Genomic DNA, 19,247 nt, shown 5'->3' on the forward strand with positions numbered 1-19,247 from the left:
TGCGAAAAAGGAATCTTGAAGAGTGCATACAAGACAAGCTGTGAGTCGCTGATTGCACTTCTTCATCCTGGCTTCCTAACCGCAACATCGGTTAACCAATCCCAAAAACCTCTCTTGTAACGTCATTCACAAATCAACGTCTAATGAAAACCAGGACAACCATGTGGGTGGGTTGGGTTTCAAGGGAGCATACATATTACAAAATATACACATATTGACTGGCAATGAGGTAAATAGTGTACGTCTATTCCCCCACATGACTTTGAGTAACTAGAAGAGGGGCAAATTTTCCCTAAATGGGTCCCACATCTGGTCGATCACTGGCCCGACGGGGCACTATTTACCGAATTACTTGTAGGCCAGTCCATGTGTTGTATAATGCACCTCGGTCTAATGAAATAAGAAAGGAATCTTCGAAAAAGAAAGGAAGTTTTTTAGTTGCTGCTCATGGCTCACGTCAAGAGAGGGCGCTGTAACCAGTCAAAAGTTAAAAGGCTACTGTCCGATCGGGCACTATTCCTGCAAAAAATGCGCACGCGATCACTAGACTATTGGGCCCTTGTCACATGGCTGTATAGCCACTGTTTACTTTTTTTAAGAAAAAGTGAATTTTGATTTTCAATTATAATTTCATTGACCTCCCTTCCCACAAATTCTGAGGGGTCCTAAAACATAAAATTAATAGTATTCTTTATCTATGATGCAAATTAAGCATCCTATTAAATAATTTATTATTCGTAAACGTGTTAATAATAATAATAATAATAATAATAATAACCAATTCTTATATAGCGCATTTCCCAATAACCGTATCAATGCGCTTTTCATTAGTGCCCTTTACATTAGTGTTGTTACTGATGACGAATGTCTTTCAAATACTCCAACTGTCCTAAAATAGTTAAGGGGAACTTCAACTCTATTGTTATGTGTGCTACAAGTTCAAAGATCCCATGAGGAAGTACTTTATTGTACCATGTTTTCATAATATGTTTTATGTCTGTTTACTCTCCACCAAATGTGACTTCATGGGAAAACAAGGAAATCCCTGGCACACTGGGTTGGAAATGTATATTTGTTAGTGTTACATTCTAATGTTTCTTTACCAAAATGTTAATTTAGAGCGACTTGCATTCCTATGTCCTTGTACACCATGTAGACATGTTTGTACGGCAGAGTCAAGGGTTGAACATTTTTATTCTAGAGCTCGTTGCCAGTGGCCCAATTCATAAGAGCTGCTTAACGGCTCATTTTGTGCTTACTATGCTAGTTTCCATATCATAGGCATTCTAACGTTCCAGTTTTTATGTTCCAGTTTTTATTGTATGAAAATGAATAATGTACATGAGACAATTCAAAACTATTGTGAATGTATAATTTGTATTATTTGGAAAAACTTCCATCATTAAACGGTTAAAACATTGATGGATTTGGTGAAGATCGAAAAACAAACATGATGAAAAGCTAATTGAACTTTATGATAAGAATCAATGATAATACCATGTATTTGACCTCCATTTATCAATAAACAAAATGGATACTGTCAGCTTGGTGGTTTTGGAGTACCATTTTAAAGGAAAATATAACTTACTCACTTCACATCACCAGAACCTCTCCACCACCACCACCCATATTTTGGTCCCATATGGATACCAGTTAACTTTAAGAAAATGACGTATGTTGTGAACTGTTTCCTCCAATCAGACTGACAAGTCGTCAACAATGCAGTGATTGACAGCTCCGACCTATCACCAACCCTACAGGAGGAAGAGGGAAAATGAGCGCAATCTCTACAATCAGGAGACTTTGCAAGAAACGTCAACTCAGATAGAGAGAATAAGGTACAGAGACCGGAGACTGGGAGAAACTTAGAACGATGGGTGTGGTGTTGTCGGGAGGGGTCAGGGTGGGTCGGAAGGGGTCAGGCTAGGTCGGGGTATTAAAGGGATTTTGTGATGGATGCTATGGGAGAACTTCTAGACATTGCGGCTCATTCTTTGAGCTTTTAGCTACTTTGATTTCACAGAACGATTCTTTTAGCAGATATTGAGGCTAATTCTTTGAGCTCTGAGACTGCGTTGATTTCACAGAACTGTGTTTTAGCATATATTGCGGCTATTTCTCTGAGCTTTGAGCATGCGATGATTTCACAGAACGATCGTTTAGGCCGACTTCGCGGCTAATATCTTTGAGCTCTGAGCATGCGTTGATTTCAAAGAACTGTGTTTTAGCATATATTGCGGCTAGTTCTCTGAGCTCTAAGTATGCGTTGATTTCACAGAATGATGGTTTAGGCCGACTTCGTGGCCAATTCTTTGAGCTATCAGAATACGTTGATTTCACAGAACGATAGTTTTAGCAGACATTGCTGCTAATTCTCTGAGCTCTGAGCATGCGCTGATTTCACAGAACGATGGTTGTAGCAGATTCTCCAGCTAATTCTCTGAGCTCTGACAATACGTTCTCTAAGACATAGAAAGACCCAGTCAGGTCAGAGCATAAAGAAAGGACCTCCGGGACATATAGAAAGACCCAGTCAGCTTGTAGTAGAAAGGACTAATAAGACCTAAAGATAATGACTCGGTTAACTTCGGAGCAGAAAGGACTTTTAAATAAGACCTAGAAAGACCCAGTTGGCAGTAATTTCATATTTGCAATGAGCCGACCAGGTCTTTCTTGGTCTTACAAGTCCTTTCTGCTCTGAGCCGACTGGGTCTTTCTAGGTCTTATAAGTCCTTTCTGCTCTGAGCTGACTGTGTCTTTCTAGGTCATAAAAGTCCTTTCTGCTCTGAGCTGACTGGGTCTTTCTAGGTCTTATAAGACCTTTCTGCTCTGAGCCGACTGGGTCTTTCTAGGTCTTATAAAACCTTTCTGCTCTGAGCAGACTGGGTCTTTCTAGGTCTTATAAGTCCTTTCTACTCTGAGCTGACTGTGTCTTTCTAGGTCTTAAAAGTCCTTTCTGCTCTGAGCTGACTGGGTCTTTCTAGGTCTTATAAGTCCTTTCTGGTCTGAGCCGACTGGGTCTTTCTAGGTCTTATAAAACCTTTCTGCTCTGAGCCGACTGGGTCTTTCTAGGTCTTAAAAGTCCTTTCTGCTCTGAGCTGACTGGGTCTTTCTAGGTCTTATAAGTCCTTTCTGGTCTGAGCCGACTGGGTCTTTCTAGGTCTTATAAAACCTTTCTGCTCTGAGCCGACTGGGTCTTTCTAGGTCTTATAAGTCCTTTCTGCTCTGAGCTGACTGTGTCTTTCTAGGTCTTATAAGTCCTTTCTGCTCTGAGCTGACTGTGTCTTTCTAGGTCTTAAAAGTCCTTTCTGCTCTGAGTTTGGGTCTTTCTAGATCGTATAAGTCCTTTCTGCTCTGAGCCGACAGGGACATTCAACATCTTATTTAAGATCCTTTTTACTCTGAGTTTGGGTCTTCTACGTCGTATAAGTCTTTTCTGCTCTAAGACAACACGATGCATGCAAAGCAAGGTACCCCTTTAAGCACATCACCTAAACACAATGCCCCTTTAAGCACATCACCTAAACACAATGCCCTCAAAGTTCAGAGTCTGTACTGTTACTGTAGTTCTTAACTCAAGCCATTCATCCTGCAGCATCATGTACCTTTTATGTGAAGGAGACCAGTCTCCGGAAGATAACATCCACACCTTAATAACCACATTCTTTGCAAGTTTCGTCTCGAGCAGTGAAGCATTTTTTTAGTTTGCGAGTTCAGCTTCTAAAAAAGGCAGAGTTCTAAATTCAAATCTTCTTATTTTTGCAGGAACTGAGGAAGAGCTGCTTAGCACAGGTAAGATTTGTTGTAACAATTCTTTTTGAGTAATACGTGAATTTTTTTCAGATTACTTAATTTTTAAATCTTGTTCTGATGAAAAAAGCAAAGAATGTCTTTTGATATGTTTGGTCTTGAGATACACAACATTGTTTCAACGTGATTTATGTGAATTATGTTTATTGTTTATTTTATATACTTTTAATAGAACTTAAAATCTGAGTGACTCAAAATTAGTCATTTAAAAAGTAAGTCTTAGAAATGTTTACAGACCAATTTTTGCCAAAATCCTTTTTTTGGTTTTACTGTCTCTGGACAAATTTTGACAAATAGTTAATGCTGTTTGAAACATTGCAACTGGCAATGTACAAAATACGTATAATATCTTATGTCAAATTAAATGTTTAATTAACTACTTATGTTTTAATTAACTAAAAAATAGCTATTTAAAAGTTGTTTGGAAATGTTGTGGTTAAAAAAATCGGGCCTGGCATCTGAAGCTGTTCAAATCTTTTGCGAGATGCAGAGTTACCCTATATGACGGTTCACTTGTGAAAAAAACATCAACACGCCTAAAAAGGAAATGAACTTGGCACCAATACTTTGATGAAAAAAATATGTGTGCTATATTCGTGAAAATGTTTTGACATGACTTATTCTCTTGACAGTGCCTTGCAGAGTCCTTGGGTATATTGCGGGATGCCAAGAGCCTCATCTAAAGGGATACTCCACCCCTCACTACGAGATAAAACCGTTTCATACTTCAAACAAGTTTGACAGCTTCCGTGGTAAGTGAGTCGAAGAAGTAGGTCAAAGTGAAAGAGACCGATTTTCTTCGTCTTTTTAATCTGCGTTTCATCAGATAACTTTGATGACATGCAGGGTAGAACGAGGCGTCAAAGCACATTGATGCAATATGTTCAATCACTCGACCCGAGGTAAATCTGGGGAATCTTGAGGTGTGGTGTCGGACGGTTTAGAGTATCCAGCCACCCTCATCCCTCAAAATTAAGAAGCGCTTTCGAGAGTCAAAAGTTCAATTGAATTACGCCTTAACCCAATTGGCAACAGTTGTGGACGAACTAATCATTCTATATATTGACAGATCGTTTAATGAGGCACGGGTTGGGAGTGGTGGATTGGCGCCTCATTAGTTTTACAATTGATTGATTGCTAAAAGGGTCCTAATTGTAAAAACTTCTTCAAATTTGCAGAAGGATGTCAAGTTGTAAACGCATCTGTGGGGCATCACATTTCTAACAGATTAACTTCAAAACTAATGACAACAATATTTAGAAACATGGATGACTTGAATTTAATTTTCAATCATCCCGAACAAGGTTTCGTCTCGAAGATGGTCCGTTTTTAAGAAAATGATAACTGAATTGACGGAACTCAAACCTTCCCATAAATATTTTTTTTTTACTTTTCAGTGTCTGGAAAACGGAATGATACCTTCCATAAATCTGAAATTTACTCATCCTTCTTATTTAAATCATTTTTGATGCGGTCTTTTAAATGAGCTTCACATTTCACAGGTTTTGAGGCATTAAGGTATCTTTGGTTTGCGTTAACACCTTGTGTGTATCTTCTTGCAAGGTAGATTTTTGTTCTTTAGGTAATTGTCTTGCTTTATCATCTTCTTCCCCGGTGCAGATTTAAGGAATTCGGGAGACTTCTCATTAATGTACAGTTTGTGGTTTTGATAACCAAACCTTGTAACAACCATAGTGGTTGTCAATTTTGAGGTCAACCACTTTTACGAGATTCAGGTGTTGTTCCTGTTACTGCCAGCCAAGAGACCGGTTTTATTAATACTCTACCTACGGATGGCTAAAAAAAAAAAAAATTTGGTGGTACAATTGTGCTGCTCTGGGGCTGCCCGGTGGAACGTTGTAGGCGAGCAGCCAGGTGTAACACAAACCACATGGTATCCAAGAAAAACAGTTGGTGCATGGAACACAAACCACATGAACGTCACTAGGGTAGGTTTAGGCTGATAAAATTAATGTTGCATCGGAAATGAACCGCTAGCCCCCCTCTCGAGAGAAAACATGAATCATATAGCTGCTGCCCCCCCCCCTTGCGAAAAAAAAATCCCCCCCTTGTGTGAAATGGACTAATCTGTATCACAACGTGCAGAATGCGTTCCTCTGGGGCCAATCACTCCGCCCTCATTTGAGATTATCAATAATGTCACGTTAGCAGAACATTAATAATTTTGAACCCTAAGCTTTTTTTGTGATGCACTTAGCTATTTATATATAATAATAATAATAATAATAATAATAATAATAACTTTTGATTTATATAGCGCCTAATAATTAACACTTAATTCTCTAAGCGCTTTACATTAGTACCCTGGTCATAGGGCCAATAACATCCCTTTTTAATGTTTCTCAGCTCCCTTGGGAGTATACAACCTGGGCAACAGTTTATATCGCTCCAAAGGCTTTTTCATTCACAATATCAACCTCTACCCTCGCAGGTACCCATTTATTCCCCTGGGTGAAGAGAAGCAATTATAGTAAAGTATCTTGCTCAAGGACACAAGTGTCACGACCGGGATTCGAACCCACACTCCGGTGAAAACGCACCAGAACTTGAATTCGATGCTCTTAACCACTCGGCCATGACACTCTACGGTATCTGTGGCCTGGTCTATATGGCTGGAAGTAATTGGTTTTGATCATTTAAAGGCACTGGACACTTATTGGTAATTACTGAAAATAATTGTGAGCATAAAAAACTTACTTGGTATCGAGTAATGGAGAGCTGTTTGAAGTAGAAAACATTGTGAGAAATGGCTCCCTCTGAAGTAGTGTAGTTTTTGAGAGAGAAGTAATTTCTCACTAAAATATTTGAATTGAATTTGAGACCTCAGCATTTTTTTTGTATTTATTTATTTATCTTGGTATAGGGAGGGGGGCGGGGAGGTGACCTTTATCAGATTATGGTGTTTGATTTTCTTTGTAAGGATTACGATTCAGCGTTTTCGATGCTGCCATCTCTCATGCACTAACTCAACTTCCCATCTAAAGGTCAAAGTTTCAACAACGACACACACCATGTTCGCTGACCTTGCTCGTGTCCTCAAAAGTTCAAGTAGAGGTTGTCATGTGTAGTAGATCATTTTTAATTATGACGTGGCTCATAACCACCCAGTGTCTTTGTATGACAGGTTAGGAGGTGTTTCGCTAAGCTCATTTCCGGCCTCCTCTACATAACTGCCTTGTCCAATTACCAACGCTAATTCTCTCTGGGTTAGCGAGAATACTGGTGCTCATGCTTACGCCTGCTGGTTCCTTCATCCTGCGATCATGATGGCGTCGGACTTCTGTACACGCACTCTGCATGTCTATCGCTACCGATATCATGTAAAGTGAGCAACAGGGCCCAATTTCATAAAGCCTTAAAGCAAAAATCTTGCTTAGCATAAACAACTTTTGCTAAGAAAGTATAGGTTACCAGCCAGAATACCATACAGTTACCATTGCTGTGACTGGTACCCAGGTAATTTCTTGCTAAGCCAAAAAATGCACTAAGCAAAATTGTCTCCTTACTAGCTTAATGACACTCGGCCCAGGTAGCTGAAAGCCTTCCGGAGTGGATTAGCGACACTGCTGTGCTCCAATCACCTGAACAGGGTGGGTATTTGAGTCGACAGGGGGATTGGGCGTGGTCTCTTTGTTGCAGGTGCCCGGCTTGATGGGTTATTTTAATCATCAGGAGAAGTGTAGCATCATTGTTTTAAGTAATTCGGGTTTGTAGGCGTTTGGTGACGGTTGAATTTTATGGTTTGCTGGTGGCGTGATTTGACTTATAAGGGAAACTTGTGACTAATGCTGTGGTCTGGAAACACTTTATTTGGACATTTTTCTTCATTTGTTTTCATCTCACCTTCAGAAAGAACATTTGCTTTGCTTTTAATAATAGTATTATCAAAAATTTAATAGCGCCTTTTCTTGGGTAACGGAGCACTCATGACAATGAAAAGAGTAGCGTCAAACAATTTGGAAAACAAATACCAGGGCCAGCCCGCAGCCCTGGAACAAAAGTTCCTTGCAAAAGCGAAGGGCCCTTTATTGACCTCTTGCACAACACGCATGTTGGGTAAATTTTCACTTCCAAAACAGCAGACAGGAAAGACACTGCATTTCATGCAAGGCTCAATACTCATTTTTAAAATATTTTCAATTTAAAGAGAAGTTTTTTTTTGTTTTGTTTTTCAATAGTTCCATTGTAAACAAATACTCAAACCAGGAAACTAAACTATACCAAATATCACATGCCGTCTTTTTATCTGATTATTCTACCTTAACCTACTTCTCTTATCTTTGGGAAATCCTCTAGTTTTAGTCTACTCTTTCTGGGCAGAGGTTTAGACAGGATCTATAAATAGACTCAATGTTCAGTGTCAGAACATCACATTCATGTCTGATCTAAATCTGAATCACCCAAGGTTGGTTGTGACTCGTCAAAGGAGCCCAAGAGGGCGCCTATTTAGCCCAAAAAGGTTCCTTAACAATCCCAGAAAGGCGTCAAGAGCAGGGTGTATGAGTGAGTGTAGTCACGGGCTTAAACCTGAGCCGAACATCGGTGCAGTGCATCGGGGCTGCCCTTGGTGATAATTAATAGACTTCCTGATAGGTCCACCCCATTAACACATCACAATCCTTGACCTATGGGGATCTCTGCGCCTTCCTAGAATGTTGCGGCAGCCTGAACGGGTTTTTGTTTCTCCGGGCCTGTGTGCAGCTGGTTGTTGTCTGTTCAGTCATAACTTGGTGTAGAGTGCAGTGCCAGTGTGTATAAGTGTCTGCAAACTGACTTATCACTCGTAAGGATACGATCAGGAGTGGCGTGCTTGTCTGTCCCGAAGAAGAAATTCCGGAGAGCGGTGCCGGATAGAAATTCAGCTGTTTTAGGGGGTAGGCTTTTAGGTAAGGAAGGCATGCCATTTAGCTTAGGACTCCTTGTTTGGGATATCTTAAAGTCACCTCGAAATATAATTTTTATTTTTTTAAACATAAGAGTATATGTTTAGTAACAATTTAAAAAAAAATTAGTAATTGTTTGTAACGATTTATATGTTAAAAAATAGATAAAGTTGTTTGGGGGTTGACTCCGCCTACCCCTTTTGTGACGTCAATCGAGGCAGACTTTGCCTTGATGCGTAGAGTAAACACACGTGCAAAGTACATGCAAGTCCAAGTCGTGAGTTTGTACGTTTCGAAAAAAGTTGTTTTCTGCTTTTTTCCGGCAGTGCCAACCAAGTGTATTGCTGCTGGATGCAGCAAAACAACTAACGATGGGGTCAGACTCACAAGAGCAATAGTGCCTAGTGGTCCTGTCTGACGTCTTTTTCAGCGCTGTCCAGCATTTTCTCTTCAAATATCGCGCCTCAATTGACGTCACGAACAGCGCCTTCTCGGGTCGGGACCTACTCTTAAATTTGTAAATAAGATAAGAACAAATTTTTTAGAACCTTAGTTAACTGTTTATTCACATTCCACTCATCAAAACACATATATTGGTGACAAAAGCTTTATTTTGACAAAATACCACTTCCAGGTGACTTTAAGTTTTTTGTTGGCCAAAGTAGTTATGGGAAATCAAAAGGAGGGAAAAAATGTTCTTAGAACTAGAGATCTTCAGAGATGATTTGGAGAGGGGCAAGTTGGCCATTTCCTATCTTAATCTTTCAATTGATAACTGGTAAGTTCACTAGAAACTGTTTTTATTTGAGATTTTAGACCTAATTGCGATTTTAGACCTAATTGCATTTTTAATACTTCAGGATTTCTATTGATTAAGTTTGTTGTTGAATGTTTTTTAAGAATGTTTACTCCTGTTGTTTTAATTTTGTATTTTCTTATGTTTTAGTTTGTCTATTTTTCCATGTTCAGCGCCCTAGAGCATGTTTACACATGATTAGGGCGCTATACAAGTTTTGGTATTATTATTATTATTATTATTATTATTATTATTATTATTATTATTATTATTATTATTATTATTATTATTATTATTATTATTATTATTATTATTATTATTATTATTATTATTATTATTATTATTATTATTATTATTATTATTATTATTATTATTATTATTATTATTATTATTATTATTATTATTATTATTATTATTATTATTATTATTATTATTATTATTATTATTATTATTATTATTATTATTATTATTATTATTATTATTATTATTATTATTATTATTATTATTATTATTATTATTATTATTATTATTATTATTATTATTATTATTATTATTATTATTATTATTATTATTATTATTATTATTATTATTATTATTATTATTATTATTATTATTATTATTATTATTATTATTATTATTATTATTATTATTATTATTATTATTATTATTATTATTATTATTATTATTATTATTATTATTATTATTATTATTATTATTATTATTATTATTATTATTATTATTATTATTATTATTATTATTATTATTATTATTATTATTATTATTATTATTATTATTATTATTATTATTATTATTATTATTATTATTATTATTATTATTATTATTATTATTATTATTATTATTATTATTATTATTATTATTATTATTATTATTATTATTATTATTATTATTATTATTATTATTATTATTATTATTATTATTATTATTATTATTATTATTATTATTATTATTATTATTATTATTATTATTATTATTATTATTATTATTATTATTATTATTATTATTATTATTATTATTATTATTATTATTATTATTATTATTATTATTATTATTATTATTATTATTATTATTATTATTATTATTATTATTATTATTATTATTATTATTATTATTATTATTATTATTATTATTATTATTATTATTATTATTATTATTATTATTATTATTATTATTATTATTATTATTATTATTATTATTATTATTATTATTATTATTATTATTATTATTATTATTATTATTATTATTATTATTATTATTATTATTATTATTATTATTATTATTATTATTATTATTATTATTATTATTATTATTATTATTATTATTATTATTATTATTATTATTATTATTATTATTATTATTATTATTATTATTATTATTATTATTATTATTATTATTATTATTATTATTATTATTATTATTATTATTATTATTATTATTATTATTATTATTATTATTATTATTATTATTATTATTATTATTATTATTATTATTATTATTATTATTATTATTATTATTATTATTATTATTATTATTATTATTATTATTATTATTATTATTATTATTATTATTATTATTATTATTATTATTATTATTATTATTATTATTATTATTATTATTATTATTATTATTATTATTATTATTATTATTATTATTATTATTATTATTATTATTATTATTATTATTATTATTATTATTATTATTATTATTATTATTATTATTATTATTATTATTATTATTATTATTATTATTATTATTATTATTATTATTATTATTATTATTATTATTATTATTATTATTATTATTATTATTATTATTATTATTATTATTATTATTATTATTATTATTATTATTATTATTATTATTATTATTATTATTATTATTATTATTATTATTATTATTATTATTATTATTATTATTATTATTATTATTATTATTATTATTATTATTATTATTATTATTATTATTATTATTATTATTATTATTATTATTATTATTATTATTATTATTATTATTATTATTATTATTATTATTATTATTATTATTATTATTATTATTATTATTATTATTATTATTATTATTATTATTATTATTATTATTATTATTATTATTATTATTATTATTATTATTATTATTATTATTATTATTATTATTATTATTATTATTATTATTATTATTATTATTATTATTATTATTATTATTATTATTATTATTATTATTATTATTATTATTATTATTATTATTATTATTATTATTATTATTATTATTATTATTATTATTATTATTATTATTATTATTATTATTATTATTATTATTATTATTATTATTATTATTATTATTATTATTATTATTATTATTATTATTATTATTATTATTATTATTATTATTATTATTATTATTATTATTATTATTATTATTATTATTATTATTATTATTATTATTATTATTATTATTATTATTATTATTATTATTATTATTATTATTATTATTATTATTATTATTATTATTATTATTATTATTATTATTATTATTATTATTATTATTATTATTATTATTATTATTATTATTATTATTATTATTATTATTATTATTATTATTATTATTATTATTATTATTATTATTATTATTATTATTATTATTATTATTATTATTATTATTATTATTATTATTATTATTATTATTATTATTATTATTATTATTATTATTATTATTATTATTATTATTATTATTATTATTATTATTATTATTATTATTATTATTATTATTATTATTATTATTATTATTATTATTATTATTATTATTATTATTATTATTATTATTATTATTATTATTATTATTATTATTATTATTATTATTATTATTATTATTATTATTATTATTATTATTATTATTATTATTATTATTATTATTATTATTATTATTATTATTATTATTATTATTATTATTATTATTATTATTATTATTATTATTATTATTATTATTATTATTATTATTATTATTATTATTATTATTATTATTATTATTATTATTATTATTATTATTATTATTATTATTATTATTATTATTATTATTATTATTATTATTATTATTATTATTATTATTATTATTATTATTATTATTATTATTATTATTATTATTATTATTATTACTATTACTATTACTATTACTATTACTATTACTATTACTATTACTATTACTATTACTATTACTATTACTATTACTATTACTATTACTATTACTATTACTATTACTATTACTATTACTATTACTATTATTATTATTATTATTATTATTATTATTACTATTACTATTACTATTACTATTACTATTACTATTATTATTGACGGCCTTGTTCGAATTGGCGGATCAGCTACAGCTTGATCATCGATTCATCAAGTATTTTTATATGATAATCTTATTAGCACCCTTAGCAATAGCTAAATATGCCAATTCGGTTATGGCCTTATTTTACAGGAAGAAAAACAAAATTTTATGCTTCACCTGTAATGTGCTAGCTGCTCTAGGTCATTCCACCAATCACTTCCGTACATAGATCTTGCCCAAAATTTCTCAAGCCATAGTTAAAATTGCTCAAGGAGTAATGGCCTCTTAGTTGGATTCTGGGAGAGCTTTTCTCAAAGGACGATTTACACTTCTTTTCTTTTTTTAAATGCATGTTGTTTTTCATAACTGTAAACTATGTTAACATTGTCCTAATTTTTTCATAACGATTATCAACCCTATCCTGCTAAATATCTAAAAATTTCTCCTAGTTGTCCTAAGTTTCAGCAGATATTACAGCTCCCTGAGATACTGAAAGTTGACAAACTAGTTCCCGAGGCGATAGTTTGTCAACTTTTTATCACGGGGAGCTAATATCAACTGTCCACCCAAATAAGATCATCTTATATTTGAGTAATTCTACATACTTCCCTAGTTCACATCATTGACGCTGATTTACATTTATATGTGCTGCCATCTTTTCCTGTGTATGAAGTCTGGGGGATGTTTGCGGGTGTGTACTTCATACATCTGCGCAATAATTACACAATTCCTTCTTGAAGTGCGTGGATAGGGTATTTCAGTCCCTACCTGACTGCGGGGGTTTTCCCAATAGGGGTTTTCCTCCCCTGTCTAGAACTTAAATTTCTTCGTTTTCTTCTTTACAAGAAATTTGTGTGATGATTCCATCAGGATGCTTTGCCCACTTCACAAATCAGATTCAGATTTTCACGGCGGAATAGGGTATTTTTAAAGTAAAAGTCTTATACAAATTAGGAACCTGCTTAGATGTGTGTAGGAGTTTTGCTAAAACAACCGGACTTTGTCTTGCGTCAATTGATTATTTCAAGCCGTGCAGTAGCAAGACTATTTCCCCCACCCACAATCTATATTTGAAACGGTAAGTTGTCACCCTGATACAACCTTGACGTTGTGGATTACATGGTTTACTGTACTACATAATGGACACGTTCCCATAGCACACTCACACCACCTACCTGTTACGTCATATGTGTGTGTTTTCTTTTGGTCGCTAAGCAACCATTATAAGCAAAACAGTCTAGTCTAGGAGTACTGTAAACAGCCCCCAAAACCACAAAGACTTTTTTTGGACAATTTATAATCTAAAACTTCCTGTGAAGCAAAAGTAAATTCCTAACCACAAGTAAACTCGTCCACAGGTAAAACGTTGTGTATTTTTAAACCGAACGGAGAAAACAAATCTGTTGTTAAATTGTTTGGATAAATTTTCCTGTGAATCATCAGAAGTTGTTTTTTCTAAGCTCCCAAGATCAAGCCCACGATGACCAAAAAGCACCCCAGGAGTTTTGATCCGAAGTTCTCCATCAATGATTCAGGGTTCTTTGCCAGGATTTGTGGAGGGAAAAATCAGATTTTGCTTTGGGAGTCCATGGGGGTGCCTGCTCATGGTCAATCGTTATTGCCCTCCACTGGAGGGCTACATGCCAGGTGGCCAGAAGGACACTTTTAAGTGACTTCTTAAAAGCTATATGTATGTGCTGTAGCGCAACTTCTTGTACATTGCTTTGCAAGCTTTTGGGTGCAAGGAGCTCATAACTATTCCAATCTCAGCAGCACTTACACCACCAATCATACGGAGTACTTCATCACCAGTCTGAAGTATTTTTTAAAAGTTTTATGTTGTGGTATTTGTATTTTTTTGAATCAGTCACCAGGCATTGAATGTACACCACTAAAAATAAATTATCAATTGTGGTAGCCATACCTCTTGGTGGTTCTTATTTAAACCTTCTGTATTCACAAACTAACAGCTTCTTGCAATTGTTTCTTCTCATTTCAGGATTTTTCTGACTGGTTTGTAATTATTGAAAAAATCAAAGTGTTGTGAACGCCCAAGCTGTCACGTCTTTACCGAAACACAGGTACTTTTATTTCTCAATAACTTACTTTTTTAATTGCAAAGGTCGTGGGTTCGAATCCCACCCGAGTAAAAATGCCTGTGAATTTTTTTTTTCACAGGACTCGGGAAAGTACTGAGTATACAGTGCTACACACATCGGTGTGTATGGGTAAAAACCAAAAAAAAAAATTAATATTACTTTTTTCTCTTGTTTCGATGATTTAGGGCCAGTTTTATAGAGCTGCATAACAGTAAGCAAATATTCATTTGCTTAAGTGCGAGCATATTTCAAAGTTTAGCAAGAAAAATAGATACATGCATTGCTAGGGCTTTCATTTGCATACAGTAAGCTCTGGAAGGATAGCCAACATTTTCTGCACATACTGTAAGCAGCTCTATGATTTGGAAATCACACAGTAATAAGCACAAAACTTACCGCTAAGCAGCTTTATGACATGGAGCCCTGCTAAAGTTAAGCAAAAATAATTTTAAAAATTACCCCTTTTTTTCTTTCAAAATTTTTCTCCTTAACTGAACAACCTAAAGAAACAGTTGCATACCTATATGTAGTCTGGTTTCCAAAATAATCTCATAAAGGATTTAAGTGGGCTCACTAAGGGAACCTCACTTTTCCTTGATGGAGGCAGTAACCTAGACACCCAGCAGGAGGAGGAAGTGTGTTCTTGCTATGACCAGATGTAGATCTCTTTATTGATCCGGCATTATAAGCAAATATTGGAGGGGGGTCTTTACGGTGGGAAACGACTCCCTCTGAAGTAATGTAGTTTTTGAGAAAGAGGTAACTTCTCACTAAAATAATAAAAGACTTCTATTCTTATCTGAAAGCACACAAATTCGTCCAACAAGGGTGTTTTTTCTTTTATCATTTTCTTGCAACTTTGATGACCAATTGAGTCCAAATTTTCATAGGCTTGTTATTTTATGCTTATGATGGGATACACCAAGTGAGAACACTGGTCTTTGACAATTACTAAACGTGTACCTTCCCTTTAACTACTTTGACCGATGGAGTACCATTGTTTACTAAGCAGTGGCGGTTTAAGGATTTTCAATTTACCCTGAAGCAGTGTTCTCCTAAGCAAAATCTAGCATATCAAGAAATGCATACGGATACATGCAAAGTAGGGCCACTACGTACAAAAATAAATAGAATACTATTATTATTAGTTTAAATTTTATTTGCATTCTTATTTTGGGCCTTCTTCATCTTGTTTTTCTTGTTTTTCTTCTTCTCCCCAAATAAATAAATAAAAATTGGGGGGGGGGGGGTGAAGGGCAAGATAACTCCATTTGGAAGATCCCCAGATTGCACAGAGCTTTAAAAACACCAAGTAGAAGTATTCAAAAGACCTTGTTTCAATTCAATGCCTTTGGCTAAATATTCAAAAATGGGGGTCCAAAATGCCCCACACAGTGTTTTTTGTTTTTGTTTTTTTAGGGAGAATCGAGATCTTGAGGGCCTTATTTCAAATAATGGTTAACACATTTTTGCTAAGCATAAATGAGCAGGATACCAGTCACAAACTGTTCGTGTTGAATATTATTTTGCCTGGTAACCTAATTCTAGTAAGCATAATTTTGTTGCGGCATAGCTACCTTTTGTGCTTAAGAAAGCAGCTCTATGAAATTGTGGCCAGGTTTCTGTAGGTTTGACCTCTGGGGGGGGAGTCATACGCAACTTGATATCTGCACAGGATAAGTGTTTTCCATGAGATGGTAGTGCTCCCAAATGGAGCATGTAATTTGACATCCAGGTCATATGTAAATGATTTGAAAGGTCATATTCACTGAGTGAAAGCCGTTTCCCCCATACCGGCAGAATTTGATTTCAGTGCAGTCCTAATCAGAAATTAGGGAAGGCTCAACGTCCATGTTGCTCCTGGAATTTTCTTTTTACCTGGAGTTCTTTTGTTTCACCCGAACCTACGTGTCATTTGTATTACTAACTATCGAGACAGTATAACATTAAACCTGAACACCTGGTCTAGCTGGCTTGGACGGAATTGGTACCTGGGTTAGTATACGTAGCATGCATTGTCAGTTTCGGCTTTGCCGAACTGAGTCTGTTCAAGAACTTATCTATATCTTATCAAGTCACAACAAAATTGCACCAATCAAAACCTTGGATTGAATCAGTCCCCACCCTGATTGGTCCCTACCCTTACCAGTGTCCACCCTCACCGGTTCCCGTCCTCATCAGTTCCCACCTTCATCATTTCTTTGGTTCCCATCCTCATCTTGATCGGGACCATTTTTGTCTGTGCAGGCAGTACTGAATCCAACATAAGGTAGATACGTCCCAGTATTTTTTTGTTGTAAGTATTGAGATTTCAGTGAAGAAATTCATTTTAACAATTCTAGTTTATGGTTGAAAAATGGAGCATAGTGCACACACTACTCATAAATTTGTCGGTGATGTTTCACCACTAGTACTACACTAGTAGCTTCATTAGACTGGCAACTCATCACAGCTGGGTTTTCTCTTTTCATAGTCATCAGAGACAACTATATAAAGGCGTGATGAGCTGGTTGTGGGTATTTTGTGCTCCTTTTTTTAAAGGCAGTGGACACTATTGGTAATCACTCAAAATAATTATTAGCATAAAACCTGATTTGGTAGCGAGTAATGGGGAGCTGTTGATAGTATAAAACACTATGAGAAATGTCTCCCTCTGAAATAACATTAATTTTCCACGAATTTGATTTCGAGACCTCAGATTTAGAATTTGAGGTCTCGAAATCAAGCATCTGAAATCACACAACCTTGTGTGACAAGGTTTTTTTTTCCTTTCATTATTATCTGGCGACCGATTGAGCTCAAATTTGCACAGGTTTGTTATTTTCTGTATATGTTGAGATACACCAAGTGAGAAGACTGGTCTTTGACAATTACCAATAGTGTCCCCTGTCTTCAATCCATACATTGGAACTGTTAAAATAAACATCTTTACTGAAGTTCTAATGGCGTTCCTTATGAATCCAATCAAGGTATTGAGATTGACATTCCTTTTCTTTTGGCATCCAGGAATAATGGTGTAGCGTCCTGCACTCTGTACCGTTGACTATCCCCAAATCGACTTCAAGACGACGGCCCTTTGTGAGGAGCAGCGAATCGCTGCCCCGTCGCAGCATGCTCTGTTCTACAACAGTATGTTGAAGAGCAGCAGAGGGATGCACTGGAATTGGAGGGAGTTGATGACTATCGCCAACCAGCCCGCCAAGAATTTCACCAAGGAGGGACCCCTCTATATGAAGGTCACATCCTCGGGGTGGAGGAAGAAAGGAGAATGTAAGTGGAACTTGTTTATCGATCTTATTATTTGGTTTTAAGCTTACCCTTATGTGCATTGAAGCGCTGTACGCTTGGTACTTTCCCGAGTTTTGGGTGGAATTCGAACCCAAGACTTTTGCATTGCTAGACGTTAAATCATTGTATGTATTTAAGAGAGATTGGCTATTGCTAGCTTGGGGTTTGTATCCCCCTGTGTCGAGTATGCTGGGAAGGTCATCTTAACAAACCATCAATGAGAAATTATTAAGGATGTCTGCTGCCACCTAGTGTCCCAATATCTCCCATTATTCCGATATTAAAAAAATAATAATAAATAATGGCTTCTTATATCGCGCTCAGGCTGGCGCTTCAACATTATTACCCCTGGTCAATGGGCCTTAAATCATTCCTTAAACCATCTCAGCTCCCTGGGGAGTATACAGCCTTGTGCGACAAATGCGATACTCGGCTAAATCAATCACAAGAACCATCTCTGCCCTCACAGGTACCCATTTTTACCCCTGGGTGGAGAGAAGCAATATAAATAGCAAATTTATACAAACATCTTTAATACATGTATGCACCCGTTTTGGCATATTAAAGAACTTTTTGAAAACTCACTGTGTTTCAAACTGTTCGCGTATATGACATGGATTGGAATTTCCTTTCCAGAGGCATAGTTAGCGGGCGATACGGCGCACTGCCCATGGTAGCGAGGCTGTCTTCGGCACCCACCAACTACCCACCATCTTTGTCTGGTTCCTTGTGGTAGCACTCATGAATATTAAACTGATTCCACTAATACTGAAATAGGAACAGACTCTTTTTTTTTTCCATCAAGCCCCATTTGGGTTACATTGGTTTTCGTATAGGAAAATTAAATAGCTGCACAAATGTTTTTCCTACTGGCAAAATGTCACATGGTTTGCTAGAACAATAAATAACAATGTAACCTATCTTTTAAAATTGACAGTCAGTTCCCCTTGTGGTTTATTATTTGATATCTATGTTCCCCTTGTGGTTTATTATTTGATATCTATGTTCCCC

General features: G+C 33.0%; 1 protein-coding gene across 4 annotated transcripts in view; it reads left to right on the forward strand.

Moving 5' to 3' along the window:
- LOC139936752 (inositol polyphosphate-4-phosphatase type I A-like) overlaps positions 1-19,247 on the forward strand; it is a 104,968-nt gene that overhangs the window by 9,766 nt on the left and 75,955 nt on the right. For 3 of the 4 annotated variants that reach the window (XM_071931662.1, XM_071931664.1, XM_071931663.1), the window contains exons 2-6: positions 1,702-1,838; positions 3,766-3,792; positions 4,443-4,562; positions 14,849-14,930; positions 17,955-18,218. In XM_071931662.1, the coding sequence (XP_071787763.1) occupies positions 18,080-18,218 (139 nt within the window). In that variant the 5' untranslated portion in view covers positions 1,702-1,838; positions 3,766-3,792; positions 4,443-4,562; positions 14,849-14,930; positions 17,955-18,079. Of the gene's footprint in view, positions 1-1,701; positions 1,839-3,765; positions 3,793-4,442; positions 4,563-14,848; positions 14,931-17,954; positions 18,219-19,247 lie in introns of those variants that run through there. The other variant, XM_071931665.1, reaches the window with a different exon arrangement.

The sequence above is a fragment of the Asterias amurensis genome, chromosome 4 (genome assembly GCF_032118995.1).
Source record: "Asterias amurensis chromosome 4, ASM3211899v1".
Lineage (NCBI taxonomy): Eukaryota > Metazoa > Echinodermata > Asteroidea > Forcipulatida > Asteriidae > Asterias > Asterias amurensis.